The following is a 16,493-nucleotide window of genomic DNA, read 5'->3' as shown; positions in this document are numbered from 1 at the left end:
AATGAACTTGTTGTGAAGATAGTTAGATGGTGCATGTTTATCCTAGTACCTAGCATATACTATCAGCATCTGATAAATGACTGTTATTTGTTATTTGGAGCTATTATGGTCTTGTTTGGGAAGGGAGGGATGTGAGGAAGGATGTCACAGGAGTGTCTGGAGATGAAGGCTTGCAGAATAAAGAAAAATAAAACACACAGAGAGAACCCTTGACTGTCATTTATTTAAACAGTCACTAGAGAATCAGAGAGAGTAAATGATGGTTAACATGGAAAACATATGTTAGGGTGTGTGTAAGAGGGATATTGTGGAGAAAATTTCCAGTCCTTTTCACTCCAAAATGCCACTAAGAGCCACCTGTGCCCAGCATTGTCCCTTGTGCTGAGAAATAAATGTGCACAACCCAGGACCATCTGTGTGCTTCTCTCCATTTCTCTTTCATGCCTGATTGTCCAAACACCCTCATTATTTTTGCTAGCTTATTTCCTTTCCCATTTTCTCCTCTTCTGGGGCAACAGGTCAAGTGTGACTCAGAGCTCTGAGTGTTCTACTGGGAAATTGTTCGCCTTCCGTGGAGAGGCTGGAAAGATCCTGTTGTTCTGGGCAGCTCTGCTCACAGCTGCCTGGGCTGAGGAGCTTAGCAAGAGTTCAGTGAGAGCCCCTCATTGCCTTTGTGCCAGAAATCCACCTTCCTGTAGGCTGAGGGGCGAGAACACAAGTTTCCCTCTCTTGGTTACCACTTCATGATTTGTAATCATTCCATTCCTGCCTGATGGGAAGGAAAATATTGTGTGAGGTTCCAAGCTCAGGTTCTGCAATCACCCCTCCTGGGTTTAAATCTTCACTCCCCTGTGATAGCTTTGTGGTTGTGTGCTAGTTGTATAAGCTCCCTGCCCAGTTTCTATCTGAAAAAACGGTGGGGACAAAATGAGATAATCTGGGTACAAGGCAGAGCACAGGGCTTGGGTCTTAGTAAGTTATCTGAAAAGGTAACTTGAAATCAGAGCAGCAGCTATAGCAGTAGCAGAAGTAAATAAACAGAAGAAATAAAAAGGAGGTCTGGTTATTGGAGGAAGGTCCATCAGCAGTGACTTCAAGGAATAGGGCCATTGTCACCAACTGCATTTGTGTGTGTGCCACTGCTCCTCCCACTGCCCACCCATCCCCCCCAAATGCATCCAGTCTTTGCTGGCCTGGGTTACCAGTGAAGAATGCTGTTTGGTCCCAGTAGATCTGCAAGCAGGGTGATTTTAAGGAGGAGATTGTCCTGATGGACAAATATCTTTTCCTGGTCCAGGGTGATACATGATATATCAAAGCTTTTAACAAATGTGTGAATACGTCATTGACTTACCTTATTTCAAAGACATAAATATAGGGCAAAGTCACTTAACCCTGAAGGCAGAGGTCAATAAGTGATAGGTAGTTTTTAATCCTGCTTTCAGTATATACACAAGAAGAACACCAGTTACTTAGACTCTGCAGTTTGTAATTGATTCTGAGGGTTTGGGGTGGCACTAACAGATATGATTACCAAGTGGATCCCTTGGTCTTTGGAGAAATTGAAGTGTTTGTATAACTGAAAAGTTAGTCTGTGATCAAAGGAATACTTTTATAAATCATTGTCATGCAGTCATGTGGAGAGCTAAGGACTAATTGACCCTGCCATGCCCGGTCAGTCACCCTCTGGGTGGTGGCCTAACGTGCCTGAACATGGCTTCAGGAAGTGGACATCTTCCTTTGCAGAGTAACTTTCACCTTAGAAAGAACTTTCACATAAATTATCCCATTGGATAAGTTGTCTGTAGCCTCAGCTCATATGCTGGTTTTCTCATTGGACCCCACCTGAATGATAGGCAACACTGTACCACGATGGGAAGAACACCTGGGCTCTCCTGACCATGGTCACTACAGAGCCAGGTGAGGAAAGATATTTCAAATAATCATCTAGCTACTAGTCTTTTCCTATCCTGTGATGAACCACGGATGTTTTCGAACACAATCTGAAGTCCCAACAGAATAAACCAGCGTATAGCTTATTAATAGGGAAAGTTCTAAAGATGCATGTTATTCAATACATTTAAATATTGGTGCAGTTTCCTTAGTTTCTAAGGGAACTTCCCCTTGAGAATTTCACTTTACAAATGAGATACACATTATATTTTTATTTAGAGTCCAGGAGGATTTCTGTAGGATCACTTCAGAGGCGACTTAGTTCTCTGCAGAACTGAGGCCTACACTGACATCTGATCAGTCACCCTGATTTCAAAGTATTCTTTTCCATTGGTAGGTAAACTTTTATTTAAAAAAAAAATTAGGACACAGTGCAATCCTTTTACCTAAAATTGTTACGTGGCAAGTGCTTAACTCTCAGTAAAAGGGAATTTAGATTTATTCAGAAATGTTATTAAAATACCCTATAGGATATCCTGGAATATCGCCCTTGACACAACAAAGCTTCTCAACGCCCTTGGCTTAAGTGCGTCTAAACTGCCTGCCTTTGTGGGAGGTTTATCTCTGGGCTCTGATCCGTGTTCAATATCCTCCCAGGTTGAGCCCCATTTATGTTCCATCAATAGTATTCTGTGTCACACTGAACTGGAAGACCAAAGCCAGTGGATCAAGTTTATCACTGGATGCATGTAGGATAAATTTCAAATCATTGAAAACATACCATACTAACTTTGTCTCCATGACAATCTCAATCTTGTGTGTGTTCCCACAGAAATGGAGGAAACAGAACTGTCAGCAGAAATGCCCACAGACATGGGAAGCTCGGATGAAGAGGTTACGACTCCAAACGTATATGATGCGGTGACCACAGAAATATTCACTGTCAGTATGAGTTATACCCTTATTGATGAAGATGCAGGCCAATTACAGTTTATATTAATGGGGTTGATCCCATCGATTTTATTGGCCATCCTACTTTTATCTGTTATACTCTTTGTAGTATACCGTAAAAGAAAAAGGAATAAACAAGGTAAATATTTTGCCTGTTCCCATTTCCAGAAAACTGCTTCATATGTTAATGAATAACTGATAAAACACAATACTTTTTGCTTCCACACAGAGCCCTCTAGCCAAGGATCTCATAGTGCTTTACAGACAAGTAAGTATTATCCTAACACCTGCCTGGAGTTGGGATGGTGTGGGAAAAGAAACCGAGAGGTTTTTAAGTGAAGCAGCTACATAAAATAATACGTGATGAATGACTTGTTTCAATGAAGTTTTCCAGAGTTTAGAAATGCCATATTCCTTCCTATTTTTTTTAAAAAAAGAGAGAGAGAATGCTTTCAGCCTAAATTGAAAATTAAAATACACAGCTGCCATCTCTGTATCTAATCTAGATGAGGGCCCTGTGTAATTTTGGCCAATAGGTCAACGTAACATTTCCTGACCATTGGAGGAAACAGTTAGGCTGGTGAAGCTGTGGGTCAGATTGCGGGCAGGGTGGGAAGGCTGGAGTCCTTGGGCTCATTGCCACAAGAAGAGGATTCTTCCATCTGTGCTTTGTCACAGATAGTGTTTTCTCCCCCATGCCCCATCCTCACTTAATCTTGAAAAGGCCTGGGTGAAGTATGGTTCTTATTCCTATTAAAGCTATGCTAACTTTTAGAATGAAACCCCTGATCGGCTAAAGATGACTATCATCAATGGAAAACTAATCTGAGAGAACATTCCTGGGGTCAGAGATACACTCTGAGAGGATTCACTTCCAATGCCAGGACTATCAAATACTAGGTGTCGGGATAGTTCTGAGTCCGAAGCAGACTTGGTTTCTTTTGGCTTGTGCTGGTGAAAGTGACTCCAATTAGATTTTCAAGTTGAAGCCTTTAGGGATTCCAAAAATCACTCGAGGGTGATAAGATACATATTTATATGTGCATACAAAACTCACTCTGTGTACCTCACATCCACTAACAGGGCACCTCTGGCTTTGAGATCATGCCCTTGGCCTGCAGGCCCCCTCACCATCCTTGTACCAGGAGAGGCTTTAAGCTCTTGTGCAGCTGTAAATGGTCATTTTCCATTATGCTGGCAGGTAGGGCAAATGCGAGCTGGGAAGGAAGCAGAGAAGAGCATTACCTTTCATGGCAGGGTAATAGATTCCAAGAAAGTAGAAGATACATATGTTTCTCCACTGCTTGCAATTTCAGGGTGACCGAATAACAGTCATCACGTGGGAGCTCCTTTGTAAGCTAGAGAAAGAGAAAAAGCAAACAGAGCTGCCTGGACCCGTTTTTTTTTTTAAGTAGGGAAAGTAAGAATTTCCTGCCCAAACCCTAGCCTATAGCTGATCTTACCTAATGGAGTCATAGAGTCAGGGAGAGGTCGGGGTTGACTAGTCAAATGGTCATGCTCTGAGGCTCTAAATCCAGAAAGGGACTTTTCACTGAATTTTATTTGGAGAATCTCAAAATTCAAAAGCCATTCACAAGTGAGAACTGACCTCAGACACGGTCCAGGCAGTATTTGCTGTTCCCTTTCCTGATGCCTCCATGCCTGATTGATGCTATGTCTTCTGTCTGGAATTTCCTTCTTGGTTGCTTGGCAAACTGCCACCCCCTTCTTCAATGCCCAGTTCTAAAGTTTTTATGAAGAGTTGAGTAATCACACCCCAGGCAACATTAATCACCATCTCTTGACTGTTCACACTTATTGTGCACAGTATTTACACTGGCATAAGTTGGTGACTTGCCTTTTTTTGGTCTCTCTTTCTTACTAGGTTATGTTCTCTTTAAGGTCCAAGAGAACTAAGAACTTGTTCAATAGTGTGGCGAGGACAGACTTTGGAATACTCTGCCTAGTTGGGTTTTGCCTTTCCTAGCTCTATGACCTCCGCTTCAGTTTCCTCATCTGTCAAATGGGCAAACTCAGCACCTACCTCATAGAGTTGTTGCGTGAATTAAGTGGATTCCTCTCTTTAAAGCACTTAGAAAAAACAGTACCCAGCATATTGTGTCAGCTAATTATTATCCCTTTCATCTAACAGAATGCCTAGCCCAACACATATATTAGGTGCTCAATAAATGTGTTGCAGGAATGAGCTGATGAAAGAATGTGAGAACTTTTTTTTAGAGAACACTTATTCTCAGAGGTAAAAGTAAACTTGCACATTCTTCTTTTTTTTTTTTTTTTTTTTTTCTTTTTGCGGTATGCAGGCCTCTCACTGTTGTGGCCTCTCCCGTTGCGGAGCACAGGCTCCGGATGCGCAGGCCCAGCGGCCATGGCTCACGGGCCCAGCCGCTCCGCGGCATATGGGATCCTCCCAGACCGGGGCACGAACCCGTATCCCCTGCATCGGCAGGCGGACTCTTAACCACTGCGCCACCAGGGAGGCCCGCACATTCTTAATACAAATTGGCATATCGTTTTTACTTTAAATATGCCTCACTTTAAGAAAACACAAATGGAAAACTTAGAATTTCAAAGCAAGTGCTTATCACCAAAGTTTTTGGTAAGGAGTGCTTTATTGGAATGTTTTCTTTTACTTTAATATAGATTATTAAATATAATAATACTCCTTTAATATAGATTCAGATGGTTAACTGATGAATCTCTCTTCAGACAGACTGACAGAGAAAAGGTTCACAACCACTGCCCACTGAAGTCCCCCCATTCATATTTAGCATTATAATGCAAGTCAATAAAAGGAGAATATATTTAAATGAACAGAATTTGATTTAAATATATTTTTAATTTATTTTTCCAGGAAAAATAAATCTGTCGTACTGGGTCAGACCAGCATTTTGTTTGGAAAGTTCCCAAAGGAATGTTTTGTGGGAGGGCATGGGTGATGTCTCCGGTTAGGAATAGACACATTGTTTCTGTCCTCAGGTGAATAGAGCCTGCTGTATTCTTCCACACCAAGAAATGTCTTTAAATTTGACAACCGGGGAGCACTTGGCCAATATTTGTAGAAAGAACACTTCACCTGTTTGGAAATTACCTTTTTTCTTTGGGCCTGTCGGTTCCTTGTCCAGGAAAGGGAAGACTGTGTAGTGACTTAATGTGCTATTGTCCTTCTCCCTAGACTTGCAGGCATTAGATTTGCAGTTGTTATTATTTAACATTTATTAGGTGTCCTGATGTGCTGCATCTCTGGGAAAGAGCTGCAGGGGAAACAGCTGGCAGTAAAGCATCCCTTTAAACAGGCTTTAACTACCGGACACCTGGCTGGGCTCAAGCTCCAGAAAGACACTCTCTCACTCACTGTTTAGCACAGAAACCAGATAAGCGAGCCGGTGTCCTGCTGGGTCCCCCGTGCCCACCCGTGCCCACCCCTGCCCTGCAATCCTACCGTCAACTGCACCCGGGAGTCTAGCCAGCAGGGGGCTAAGTGGGGCTAAGTGGGTGTCAGGGGAGAACTGAAGGAGGCGGAGGGAGTGGGGAGGCCGACAGGAAGTGGCAGGGCTGTGGGAGGGAAAATGGAATCAAGGGCGGGTCGTGGGTTGTGTGAGACCTGCGTCTGCCTCCCGGTGCAGAAGGAGTAGGTGGCTATTAATAAGGAGACAGAAGCCAGGTGGAGTGGAGCGGGCAGCGCCTGATCGCTGAGGACGGGTAATTGGTCTCCCCCCCGCCCCCCCCCCCCCCCCCCCCAGTTTAAGGCTCGGCTCCCGGGCGCTCTCCCAGATGTTTTCCCGTTGCCATGGCGACCGGGGCAGGGGGAATGGCCGTGGAGCAGGGGAGACGAGGCCACAGGAGGCTTTTTGCTCGCTTTGAATACTGATTACAGGAGCTTCGCGTTTGGTGCATCTGGAGCACTTTTGTAACGGGTTTTTAAACTTTTCTATCATCCGCACGCAGGGTTAGCTTTGGCTCACCGCGAAGCCTGCGGGCACCCAGATCAGAAAGATAAATCCCCACCCCCTCGACAGTGGGGCTGTAGGGGTTATTAAGCAGGGAAAGAGGGAGGGGAAGGCGGGAGGGACAAAACAGGGGCATTTTTATGAGTCACCTGTAAGGGAGGTTCAGCTGTATAGGGGCTTTATTTATAGTAAAATCCCTTAAGGAAATAGCCTGTACCTTTTAGATGAAAAATGCATGGATATAAAATGAGATGAAAATACTCCCCTTTCCCCAATTTAAGTGTCTGAGGAGTCAGGCACCTGCAGGAAGCTTCAGATTCCTACCGAGAGGCAGGAAGACACAACCTACAGCCCCTCGCAGGGAAGCAGTGATGGCATGAAACTGACATCTGTGCCCAACTTTCCTGGGTTAGCGGTGCCATTAGAGCTTGCCAACCCACAGGAAATTACAGCAGCTCCCGGCTGCCAGGAGCTCAGTTCCAGGTGCCTGCTGGTTGTGTTCCCTTGCTGAGGACCTGCACCTCTGCCTGCCAGACAAAGGAGGCCTCTGATGGCTAAGGATGGAGACCATTTGACTATTCGGTGGACCTCTAAAAAGTGGTTTGCTTCTCAGTGGTTTTCACATCATGAAAGGTGCAGTGGGGCGGTGCTATCCACTCGCTGGCCATCACTGCCTTGTTTCTCTGGGTGCATTGGTTCCCCTGCCAAACGAAACAGAGTTTGGCCACTGGGCTCTGATTCTTGCCCGTGTTCATCTGGAGTCTGGTCAGCATTCAAGCCATTTTGCAAACTGTTACCTGACTTACCTCAACTAACAGCAACAGAAAGCAGGCTTGTTGGAAGTTTCACTATTATGAGGATACTAAAACCAAAACATTGGGCACGAATTTAACCCCAGGGCTGGACACTCCAGATTAAGACCTATTCATTTATTCAATAAATATTTATGGGGTGTTTGTCAGGTACCGTGCAAGCTGGATGGGGTAGGGCTGGGGGATGCCACCATGAACAAGGCAGACATGATCGCCGCCCTTTGGCAGCTATGGTCTAGTGGGAGTGACAGACAAAAAAGAGTTAAACAGAGAAACTGATCAATGACACATTGTGGCAGACACGATGAAGGAGCACATGAGGATCTGAGCTGGGAAGCAGTAGGAAAGGTGGGCCTTACTTCAGACAGAGGAGGTCGGGGAGGCCTCTCTGAGGAAAGAGTATAAGCTGATGTAACTGGGAAAAGGGCTCGAGTGCCCCCGGTTCAGGAAGCCAGGCTCTGAAACAGCAAAGGAAGCCAGAGTTTGCAGCAAAGGAAGGATTTATTGCAGGGCGCCAAGCAAGAGGGTGGGAGACAAGCCTCAGATCCAGTCCAACTTGATCACTGAGTTAAGGGTGTTTTTAAAGAAGAACAAAGAAGCTGCGATTAATCATCGTCTTGTGACATTTCTGTGACATTTATTTTTTTATTTTTTATTTTTTTTAATTTTTTGCTTTATAACAAATTTAATCAGTTATACATATACATATGTTCCCATATCCCCTCCCTTTTGCGTCTCCCTCCCACCCTCCCTATCCCACCCCTCCAGGCGGTCACAAAGAACCGAGCTGATCTCCCTGTGCTATGCGGCTGCTTCCCACTAGCTATCTACCTTACGTTTGGTAGTGTATATATGTCCATGCCGCTCTTTCACTTTGTCACAGCTTACCCTTCCCCCTCCCCATATCCTCAAGTCCATGCTCTAGTAGGTCTGTGTCTTTATTCCTGTCTTACCCCTATGTTCTTCATGACATTTTTTTTCTTAAATTCCATATATATGTGTCAGCATACAGTATTTGTCTTTCTCTTTCTGACTTACTTCACTCTGTATGACAGACTCTAGGTCCATCCACCTCATTACAAATAGCTCAATTTCATTTCTTTTTATGGCTGAGTAATATTCCATTGTATATATGTGCCACATCTTCTTTACCCATTCATCCGATGATGGACACTTAGGTTGTTTCCATCTCCGGGCTATTGTAAATAGGGCTGCTATGAACATTTTGGTACATGTCTCTTTTTGAATTATGGTTTTCTCAGGGTATATGCCCAGTAGTGGGATTGCTGGGTCATATGGTAGTTCTATTTGTAGTTTTTTAAGGAACCTCCATACCGTTCTCCATAGCGGCTGTACCAATTCACATTCCCACCAGCAGTGCAAGAGTGTTCCCTTTTTTCCACACCCTCTCCAGCATTTATTGTTTCTAGATTTTTTGATGATGGCCATTCTGACTGGTGTGAGATGATATCTCATTGTACTCTTGATTTGCATTTCTCTAATAAGTAAAGATGCTGAGCATCCTTTCATGTGTTTGTTGGCAGTCTGTATATCTTCTGTGGAGAAATGTCTATTTAGGTCTTCTGCCCATTTTTGGACTGGGTTGTTTGTTTTTTTGTTATTGAGCTGCATGAGCTGCTTATAAATTTTGGAGATTAATCCTTTGTCAGTTGCTTCATTTGCAAATATTTTCTCCCATTCTGAGGGTTGTCTTTTGGTCTTGTTTATGGTTTCCTTTGCTGTGCAAAAGCTTTTAAGTTTCATTAGGTCCCATGTGTTTATTTTTGTCTTTATTTCCATTTCTCTAGGAGGTGGGTCAAAAAGGATCTTGCTGTGATTTATGTCATAGAGTGTTCTGCCTATGTTTTCCTCTAAGAGTTTGATAGTGTCTGGCCTTACATTTAGGTCTTTAATCCATTTTGAGCTCATTTTTGTGTATGGTGTTAGGGAGTGATCTAATCTCTTACTTTTACATGTCCCTATCAGGTTTTCCCAGCACCACTTATTGAAGAGACTGTCCTTTCTCCACTGTACATTCCTGACTCCTTTATCAAAGATAAGGTGACCATATGTCCGTGGGTTTAACTCTGGGCTTTCTATCCTGTTCCATTGATCTATCTTTCTGTTTTTGTGCCAGTACCATACTGTCTTGATTACTGTAGCTTTGTAGTATAGTCTGAAGTCAGGGAGCCTGATTCCTCCAGCTCCATTTTTCGTTCTCAAGATTGCTTTGGCTATTTGGGGTCTTTTGTGTTTCCATACAAATTGTGAAATTTTTTGTTCTAGTTCTGTGAAAAATGCCAGTGGTAGTTTGATAGGGATTGCATTGAATCTGTAGAATGCTTTGGGTAGTAGAGTCATTTTCACAATGTTGATTCTTCCAATCCAAGAACATGGTACATCTCTCCATCTATTTGTATCATCTTTCATTTCTTTCATCAGTGTCTTATAATTTTCTGCATACAGGTCTTTTGTCTCCTTAGGTAGGTTTATTCCTAGGTATTTTATTCTTTTTGTTGCATTGGTAAATGGGAGTGTTTCCTTGATTTCACTTTCAGATTTTTCATCATTAGTATATAGGAATGCCAGAGATTTCTGTGCATTAATTTTGTATCCTGCAACTTTACCAAATTCATTGATTAACTCTAGTAGTTTTCTGGTAGCATCTTTAGGATTCTCTATGTATAGTATCATGTCATCTGCAAACAGTGACAGCTTTACTTCTTCTTCTCCGATTTGGATTCCTTTTATTTCCTTTTCTTCTCTGATTGCTGTGGCTAAAACTTCCAAAACTAGGTTGAATAAGAGTGGTGAGAGTGGGCAACCTTGTCTTGTTCCTGATCTTAGTGGAAATGGTTTCAGTTTTTCACCATTGAGGACGATGCTGGCTGTGGGTTTGTCATATATGGCCTTTATTATGTTGAGGAAACTTCCCTCTATGCCTACTTTCTGCAGGGTTTTTATCATAAATGGGTGGTGAATTTTGTCAAAAGCTTTCTCTGCATCTATTGAGATGATCATATGGTTTTTCTCCTTCAATTTGTTAATATGGTGTATCACGTTGATTGATTTGCGTATATTGAAGAATCCTGGCATTCCTGGAATAAACCCCACTTGATCATGGTGTATGATCCTTTTAATGTGCTGTTGGATTCTGTTTGCTAGTATTTTGTTGAGGATTTTTGCATCTATGTTCATCAGTGATATTGGCCTGTAGTTTTCTTTCTTTGTGACATCCTTGTCTGGTTTTGGTATCAAGGTGATGGTGGCCTCGTAGAATGAGGTTGGGAGTGTTCCTCCCTCTGCTATATTTTGGAAGAGTTTCAGAAGGATAGGTGTTAGCTCTTCTCTAAATGCTTGATAGAATTCGCCTGTGAAGCCATCTGGTCCTGGGCTTTGTTTGTTGGAAGAATTTTTATCACAGTTTCAATTTCAGTGCTTGTGATTGGTCTGTTCATATTTTCTATTTCTTCCTGATTCAGTCTTGGCAGGTTGTGCATTTCTAAGAATTTGTCCATTTCTTCCAGGTTGTCCATTTTATTGGCATAGAGTTGCTTGTAGTAATCTCTCATGATCTTTTGTATTTCTGCAGTGTCAGTTGTTACTTCTCCTTTTTCATTTCTAATTCTATTGATTTGAGTCTTCTCCCTTTTTTTCTTGATGAGTCTGGCTAATGGTTTATCAATTTTGTTTATCTTCTCAAAGAACCAGCTTTTAGTTTTATTGATCTTTGCTATCGTTTCCTTCATTTCTTTTTCATTTCTTTCTGATCTGATTTTTATGATTTCTTTCCTTCTGCTAACTTTGGGGTGTTTTGGTTCTTCTTTCTCTAATTGCTTTAGGTGCAAGGTTAGGTTGTTTATTCGAGATGTTTCCTGTTTCTTAAGGTGGGATTGTATTGCTATTAACTTCCCTCTTAGAACTGCTTTTGCTGCATCCCATAGGTTTTGGGTCGTCGTGTCTCCATTGTCATTTGTTTCTAGGTATTTTTTAATTTCCTCTTTGATTTCTTCAGTGATCACTTCGTTATTAAGTAGTGTATTGTTTAGCCTCCATGTGTTTGTATTTTTTACAGCTCTTTTCCTGTAACTGATATCTAGTCTCATAGCATTGTGGTCGGAAAAGATACTTGATACAATTTCAATTTTCTTAAATTTACCAAGGCTTGATTTGTGACCCAAGATATGATCTATCCTGGAGAATGTTCCATGAGCACTTGAGAAAAATGTGTATTCTGTTGTTTTTGGATGGAATGTCCTATAAATATCAATTAAGTCCATCTTGTTTCATGTATCATTTAAAGCTTGTGTTTCCTTATTTATTTTCATTTTGGATGACCTGTCCATTGGTGAAAGTGGGGTGTTAAAGTCCCCTACTATGAGTGTGTTACTGTCGATTTCTCCTTTTATGGCTGTTAGTATTTGCCTTATGTATTGAGGTGCTCCTATGTTTGGTGCATAAATATTTACAATTGTTATATCTTCTTCTTGGATCGATCCCTTGATCATTATGTAGTGTCCTTCTTTGTCTCTTCTAGTAGTCTTTATTTTAAAGTCTATTTTGTCTGATATGAGAATTGCTACTCCAGCTTTCTTTTGGTTTCCATTTGCATGGAATATGTTTTTCCATCCCCTTACTTTCAGTCTGTATGTGTCTCTAGGTCTGAAGTGGGTCTCTTGTAGACAGCATATATATGGGTCTTGTTTTTCTATCCATTCAGCCAATCTGTATCTTTTGGTGGGAGCATTTAGTCCATTTACATTTAAGGTAATTATTGATATGTATGTTCCTATTCCCATTTTCTTAATTGTTTTGGGTTCGTTATTGTAGGTCTTTTCCTTCTGTTGTGTTTCTTGCCTATGGAGAAGTCCCTTTAGCATTTGTTGTAAAGCTGTTTTGGTGGTGCTGAACTCTCTCAGCTTTTGCTTGTCTGTAAAGGTTTTAATTTCTCCATCAAATCTGAATGAGATCCTTGCTGGGTAGAGTAATCTCGGTTGCAGGTTTTTCTCCTTCATCACTTTAATTATGTCCTGCCACTCCCTTCTGGCTTGTAGAGTTTCTGCTGAGAGATCAGCTGTTATCCTGATGGGGATTCCCTTGTGTGTTATTTGTTGTTTTTGCCTTGCTGCTTTTAATATGATTTCTTTGTGTTTAATTTTTGACAGTTTGATTAATATGTGTCTTGGCGTATTTCTCCGTGGATTTATTCTGTATGGGACTCTCTGTGCCTCCTGGACTTGATTAACTATTTCCTTTCCCATATTAGGGAAGTGTTCAACTATAATCTCTTCAAATATTTTCTCAGTCCCTTTCTTTTTCTCTTCTTCTACTGGAACCCCTATAATTTGAATGTTGGTGCGTTTATTGTTGTCCCAGAGGTCTCTGAGACTGTCCTCTGTTCTTTTCATTCTTTTTTCTTTATTTTGCTCTGCAGCAGTTATTTCCACTATTTTATCTTCCACCTCACTTATCCTTTCTTCTGCCTCAGTTATTCTGCTATTGATCCCATCTAGAGTATTTTTTATTTCATTTATTGTGTTTTTAATCGATGCTTGATTCATCTTTAGTTCTTCTAGGTCCTTGTTAACTGTTTCTTGCATTTTGTCTATTCTATTTCCAAGATTTTGGATCTGGGAAATAGAATCTTGGATCATCTTTACCATCATTATTCTGAATTCTTTTTCAGGTAGACTGCCTATTACCTCTTCATTTGTTAGATCTGGTGGGTTTTTATCTTGCTCCTTCTCCTGCTGTGTGTTTTTCTGTCTTCTCATTTTGCTTATGTTACTGTGTTTGGGGTCTCCTTTTTGCAGGCTGCAGGTTCGTAGTTCCCGTTGTTTTTGGTGTCTGTCCCCAGTGGCTAAGGTTGGTTTAGTGGGTTGTGTAGGCTTCCTGGTGGAGGGGACTAGTGCCTGTGTTCTGGTGGATGAGGCTGGATCTTGTCTTTCTGGTGGGCAGGTCCACGTCTGGTGGTGTGTTTTAGGGTGTCTGCGGACTTTTTATGATTTTAGGCCACCTCTCTGCTAATGGGTGGCGTTGTGTTCCTGTCTTGCTAGTTGTTTGGCTTAGGGTGTCCAGCACTGTAGCTTGCTGGTCGTTGAGTGAAGCTGGGTGCTGGTGTTGAGATGGAGATCTCTGGAAGATTTTTGCCGTTTGATATTATGTGGAGCTGGGAGGTCTCTTGTGGACCAGTGTCCTGAAGTTGGCTCTCCCACCTCAGAGGCACAGCACTGACTCCTGGCTCCTCAATTTGGGATGATGTGTTGTCTATTCATGTATTCCACAGATGCAGGGTACATCAAGTTGATTGTGGAGCTTTAATCCGCTGCTTCTGAGGCTGCTGGGAGAGGTTTCCCTTTCTCTTCTTTGTTCTCACAGCTCCTGGGTCTCAGCTTTGGATTTGGCCCCGCCTCTGCGTGTAGGTCGCCGGAGGGCGTCTGTTCTTCGCTCAGACAGGACAGGGTTAAAGGAGCAGCCTCTTCGGGGACTCTGGCTCACTCAGGCCGGGCGGGAGGGAGGGGCACGGAGTGCGGGACGAGCCTGCAGCGGCAGAGGTCGGCGTGACGTTGCACCAGCCCGAGGCGCGCCGTGCGTTCTCCCAGGGAAGCCGCCCCTGGATCCCGGGACCCCGGCAGTGGCAGGCTGCACAGGCTCCCGGAAGGGCGGTGTGGACAGTGACCTGCACTCGCACACAGGCTTCTTGGCAGCGGCAGCAGCAGCCCCAGCCCCAGCGTCCCACGCCCGTCACTGGGCTCCGCGCTTTCAGTCGCGACTCGCGCCCGTCTGTGGAGCCCCTTTGAGCAGCGCTCTTAATCCCCTCTCCTCGCGCACCAGGAAACCAAGAGGGAAGAAAAAGTCTCCTGCCTCTTCGGCAGCTCCAGAGTTTTCCCGGACTCCCTCCCGGCTAGCTGTGGCACATTAGCCCCCTTCAGGCTGAGTTCTCGCCGCCAGCCCCAGTCCTCTCGTTGCGCTCTGACCGAAGCCCGAGCCTCAGCTCCAGCGCCGCCCTCCACGGCGGGGGAGCAGACAAGCCTCTCGGGCTGGTGAGTGCCGCTCGGCACCGCTCCTCTGTGCGGGAATCTCTCTGCTTTGCCCTACCCAGGTATGTGGGGAGTTTCTTGCCTTTTGGGAGGTCTGGGGTCTTCTGCCAGCGTTCAGTAGGTGTTCTGTACGAGTTGTTCCACGTGTAGCTGTATTTCTGGTGCATCCGTGGGGAGGCAGGTGATCTCCGCGTCTTACTCTTCCGCCATCTTACCCGGAAGTCCTCTCTCTGTGACATTTCTTAATCGTGATTCTAGGAGTCAGGACGTTTCTGGTTGACGATTCTCTGACGAGGTGGTCCATGGCTGGGGGTCTGTGAGCACCACTTGCCCTGGAGAAACAACCTGAGTTTGTGCTTTAATGATGAGATCTGCAACAGCAAATTTTAGTACATTAACGATGTTATCGATAACAGCAGTTTCAGTCATCTGACTCTGGTTGATTAGTGCTCAGTTAGCACAAGACTGAGGTCAGAGGGAACAAGAGGAGAATGAAGATTTGGATAGAGAGATTAATCATAAACTTGGTAGGGGACCTTCGGTTTTAGGGGGGACTTGGTTTCACTGAGACCAGAAGGTTGTGAGAGATCCACCCATACAAAGAGCAGGGCGAGAGGAGCGTTCCCGGGGGAGCCGGTGATTGATAACCCACGTCCTACTCCGGGACAAAGGGACAGTGTCACGTTTGGTTTTTTGTGTTGCAAGGAGATAGCAGTGGTTTGAACCGGCACATCTGGGGGCCCAGGAACAAGCCCTCTATTCAACTCCTCCTTTCTCCATCTTACCACTGTTTTCCTCTTCCTATGGGTAAAAATAGTCAAGAGGGATGGACATCCGCTGTGAAGGGAGCGCTCCCAGAGGACCACCAGATCTAAAAGAACAGCTTTCACGTGGATGGGACCTAATTTCAATATGGCAGTCTGACCTTGTTTGACACAGAGGTTAACTACTGCTCCTTTCAAAACGTTATCTACTTGAAGTAATTTCCTCTCTTTGTAGAGGAGATTTCAGCTGTTGGAAATAAAAAGTTGTTACACACACTGAACGTTAACATGACTTTTTTATTTACTCTCTTTTAGATGACCTGGGAAGTGAAAACATGAAACTGTAAGTTCCCCACTGCATCCAGTCCAGCTTGGGATGGGCCAGGATGTCAGGGGATGAACAGATTAGAGAGCCGGCTTTTCAAGAGTTTTGGGTTTGACACCCCTTCCGGGGACCTTTGGCTTCCCCAGCCCCAGGAGGATGTGCCCGAGTGCCCACACCTCACCCCAGGGGAGATCTGAGAGGAGGGCAAGGTCCTTTGCTCAGAAAAGAACTTTTTTTCTGACTGCTACTGATTCCAAATGCATTGTTGGTTGAGTATGCTGACGCTGGGTGTATTTCAAGGACATCCGTTCATTTATTCTAATTAAAAATTTTATCTCCAGGGAAGAGACTTTAGCTGGTTATTAAGGGAGGGGATCCCTGGTAGAAGCCTGAGGTTTGTATGTTGAGAAGCAGTGCGTGGTGGGGAGAGGGGGCGAGAAGAGGAATGGAGGTGGCGGGAGGGGGTGGAGGAGAGAGAGGAAGAGAGGATGCCCCCGGAGGAGTGGCCTGGGGCGATGTCACCACCACCTCTGTCCTCCCCCCCCCCCCCCCCCGGTTATTTGGACACTAGGCTGGCTTCCTCTGCAGGGCGGCGCCTACGCAGCACAGCGGTCAGAGCAGGTGGTCCCCTCCCCCAACCCCACCTACATTAACCTGGGCTTCTCCCGTGAACTGCGCGCTAAGCCCCGGCCAGGGAGGACGGTGGATTTTTGAGCACAAGGGCTCCATTTCTTCAAGGC

At 44.1% G+C, this 16,493-nt stretch overlaps 1 protein-coding gene across 3 annotated transcripts in view; it reads left to right on the top strand.

Moving 5' to 3' along the window:
- The window catches only part of TMEM154 (transmembrane protein 154), a 52,283-nt gene that overhangs the window by 19,474 nt on the left and 16,316 nt on the right, over positions 1 to 16,493 (top strand). For all 3 annotated transcript variants that reach the window (XM_060095243.1, XM_060095234.1, XM_060095251.1), the window contains exons 2-4: positions 2,726 to 2,983; positions 3,074 to 3,112; positions 15,744 to 15,771. In XM_060095243.1, the coding sequence (XP_059951226.1) occupies positions 2,726 to 2,983; positions 3,074 to 3,112; positions 15,744 to 15,771 (325 nt within the window). The remainder of the gene's footprint in view (positions 1 to 2,725; positions 2,984 to 3,073; positions 3,113 to 15,743; positions 15,772 to 16,493) is intronic.

The sequence above is a fragment of the Mesoplodon densirostris genome, chromosome 1 (assembly GCF_025265405.1).
Source record: "Mesoplodon densirostris isolate mMesDen1 chromosome 1, mMesDen1 primary haplotype, whole genome shotgun sequence".
Lineage (NCBI taxonomy): Eukaryota > Metazoa > Chordata > Mammalia > Artiodactyla > Ziphiidae > Mesoplodon > Mesoplodon densirostris.
The sequence above is the reverse complement of the archived record's forward strand: the minus strand, read 5'-3'. Positions and strand labels throughout refer to the sequence as shown.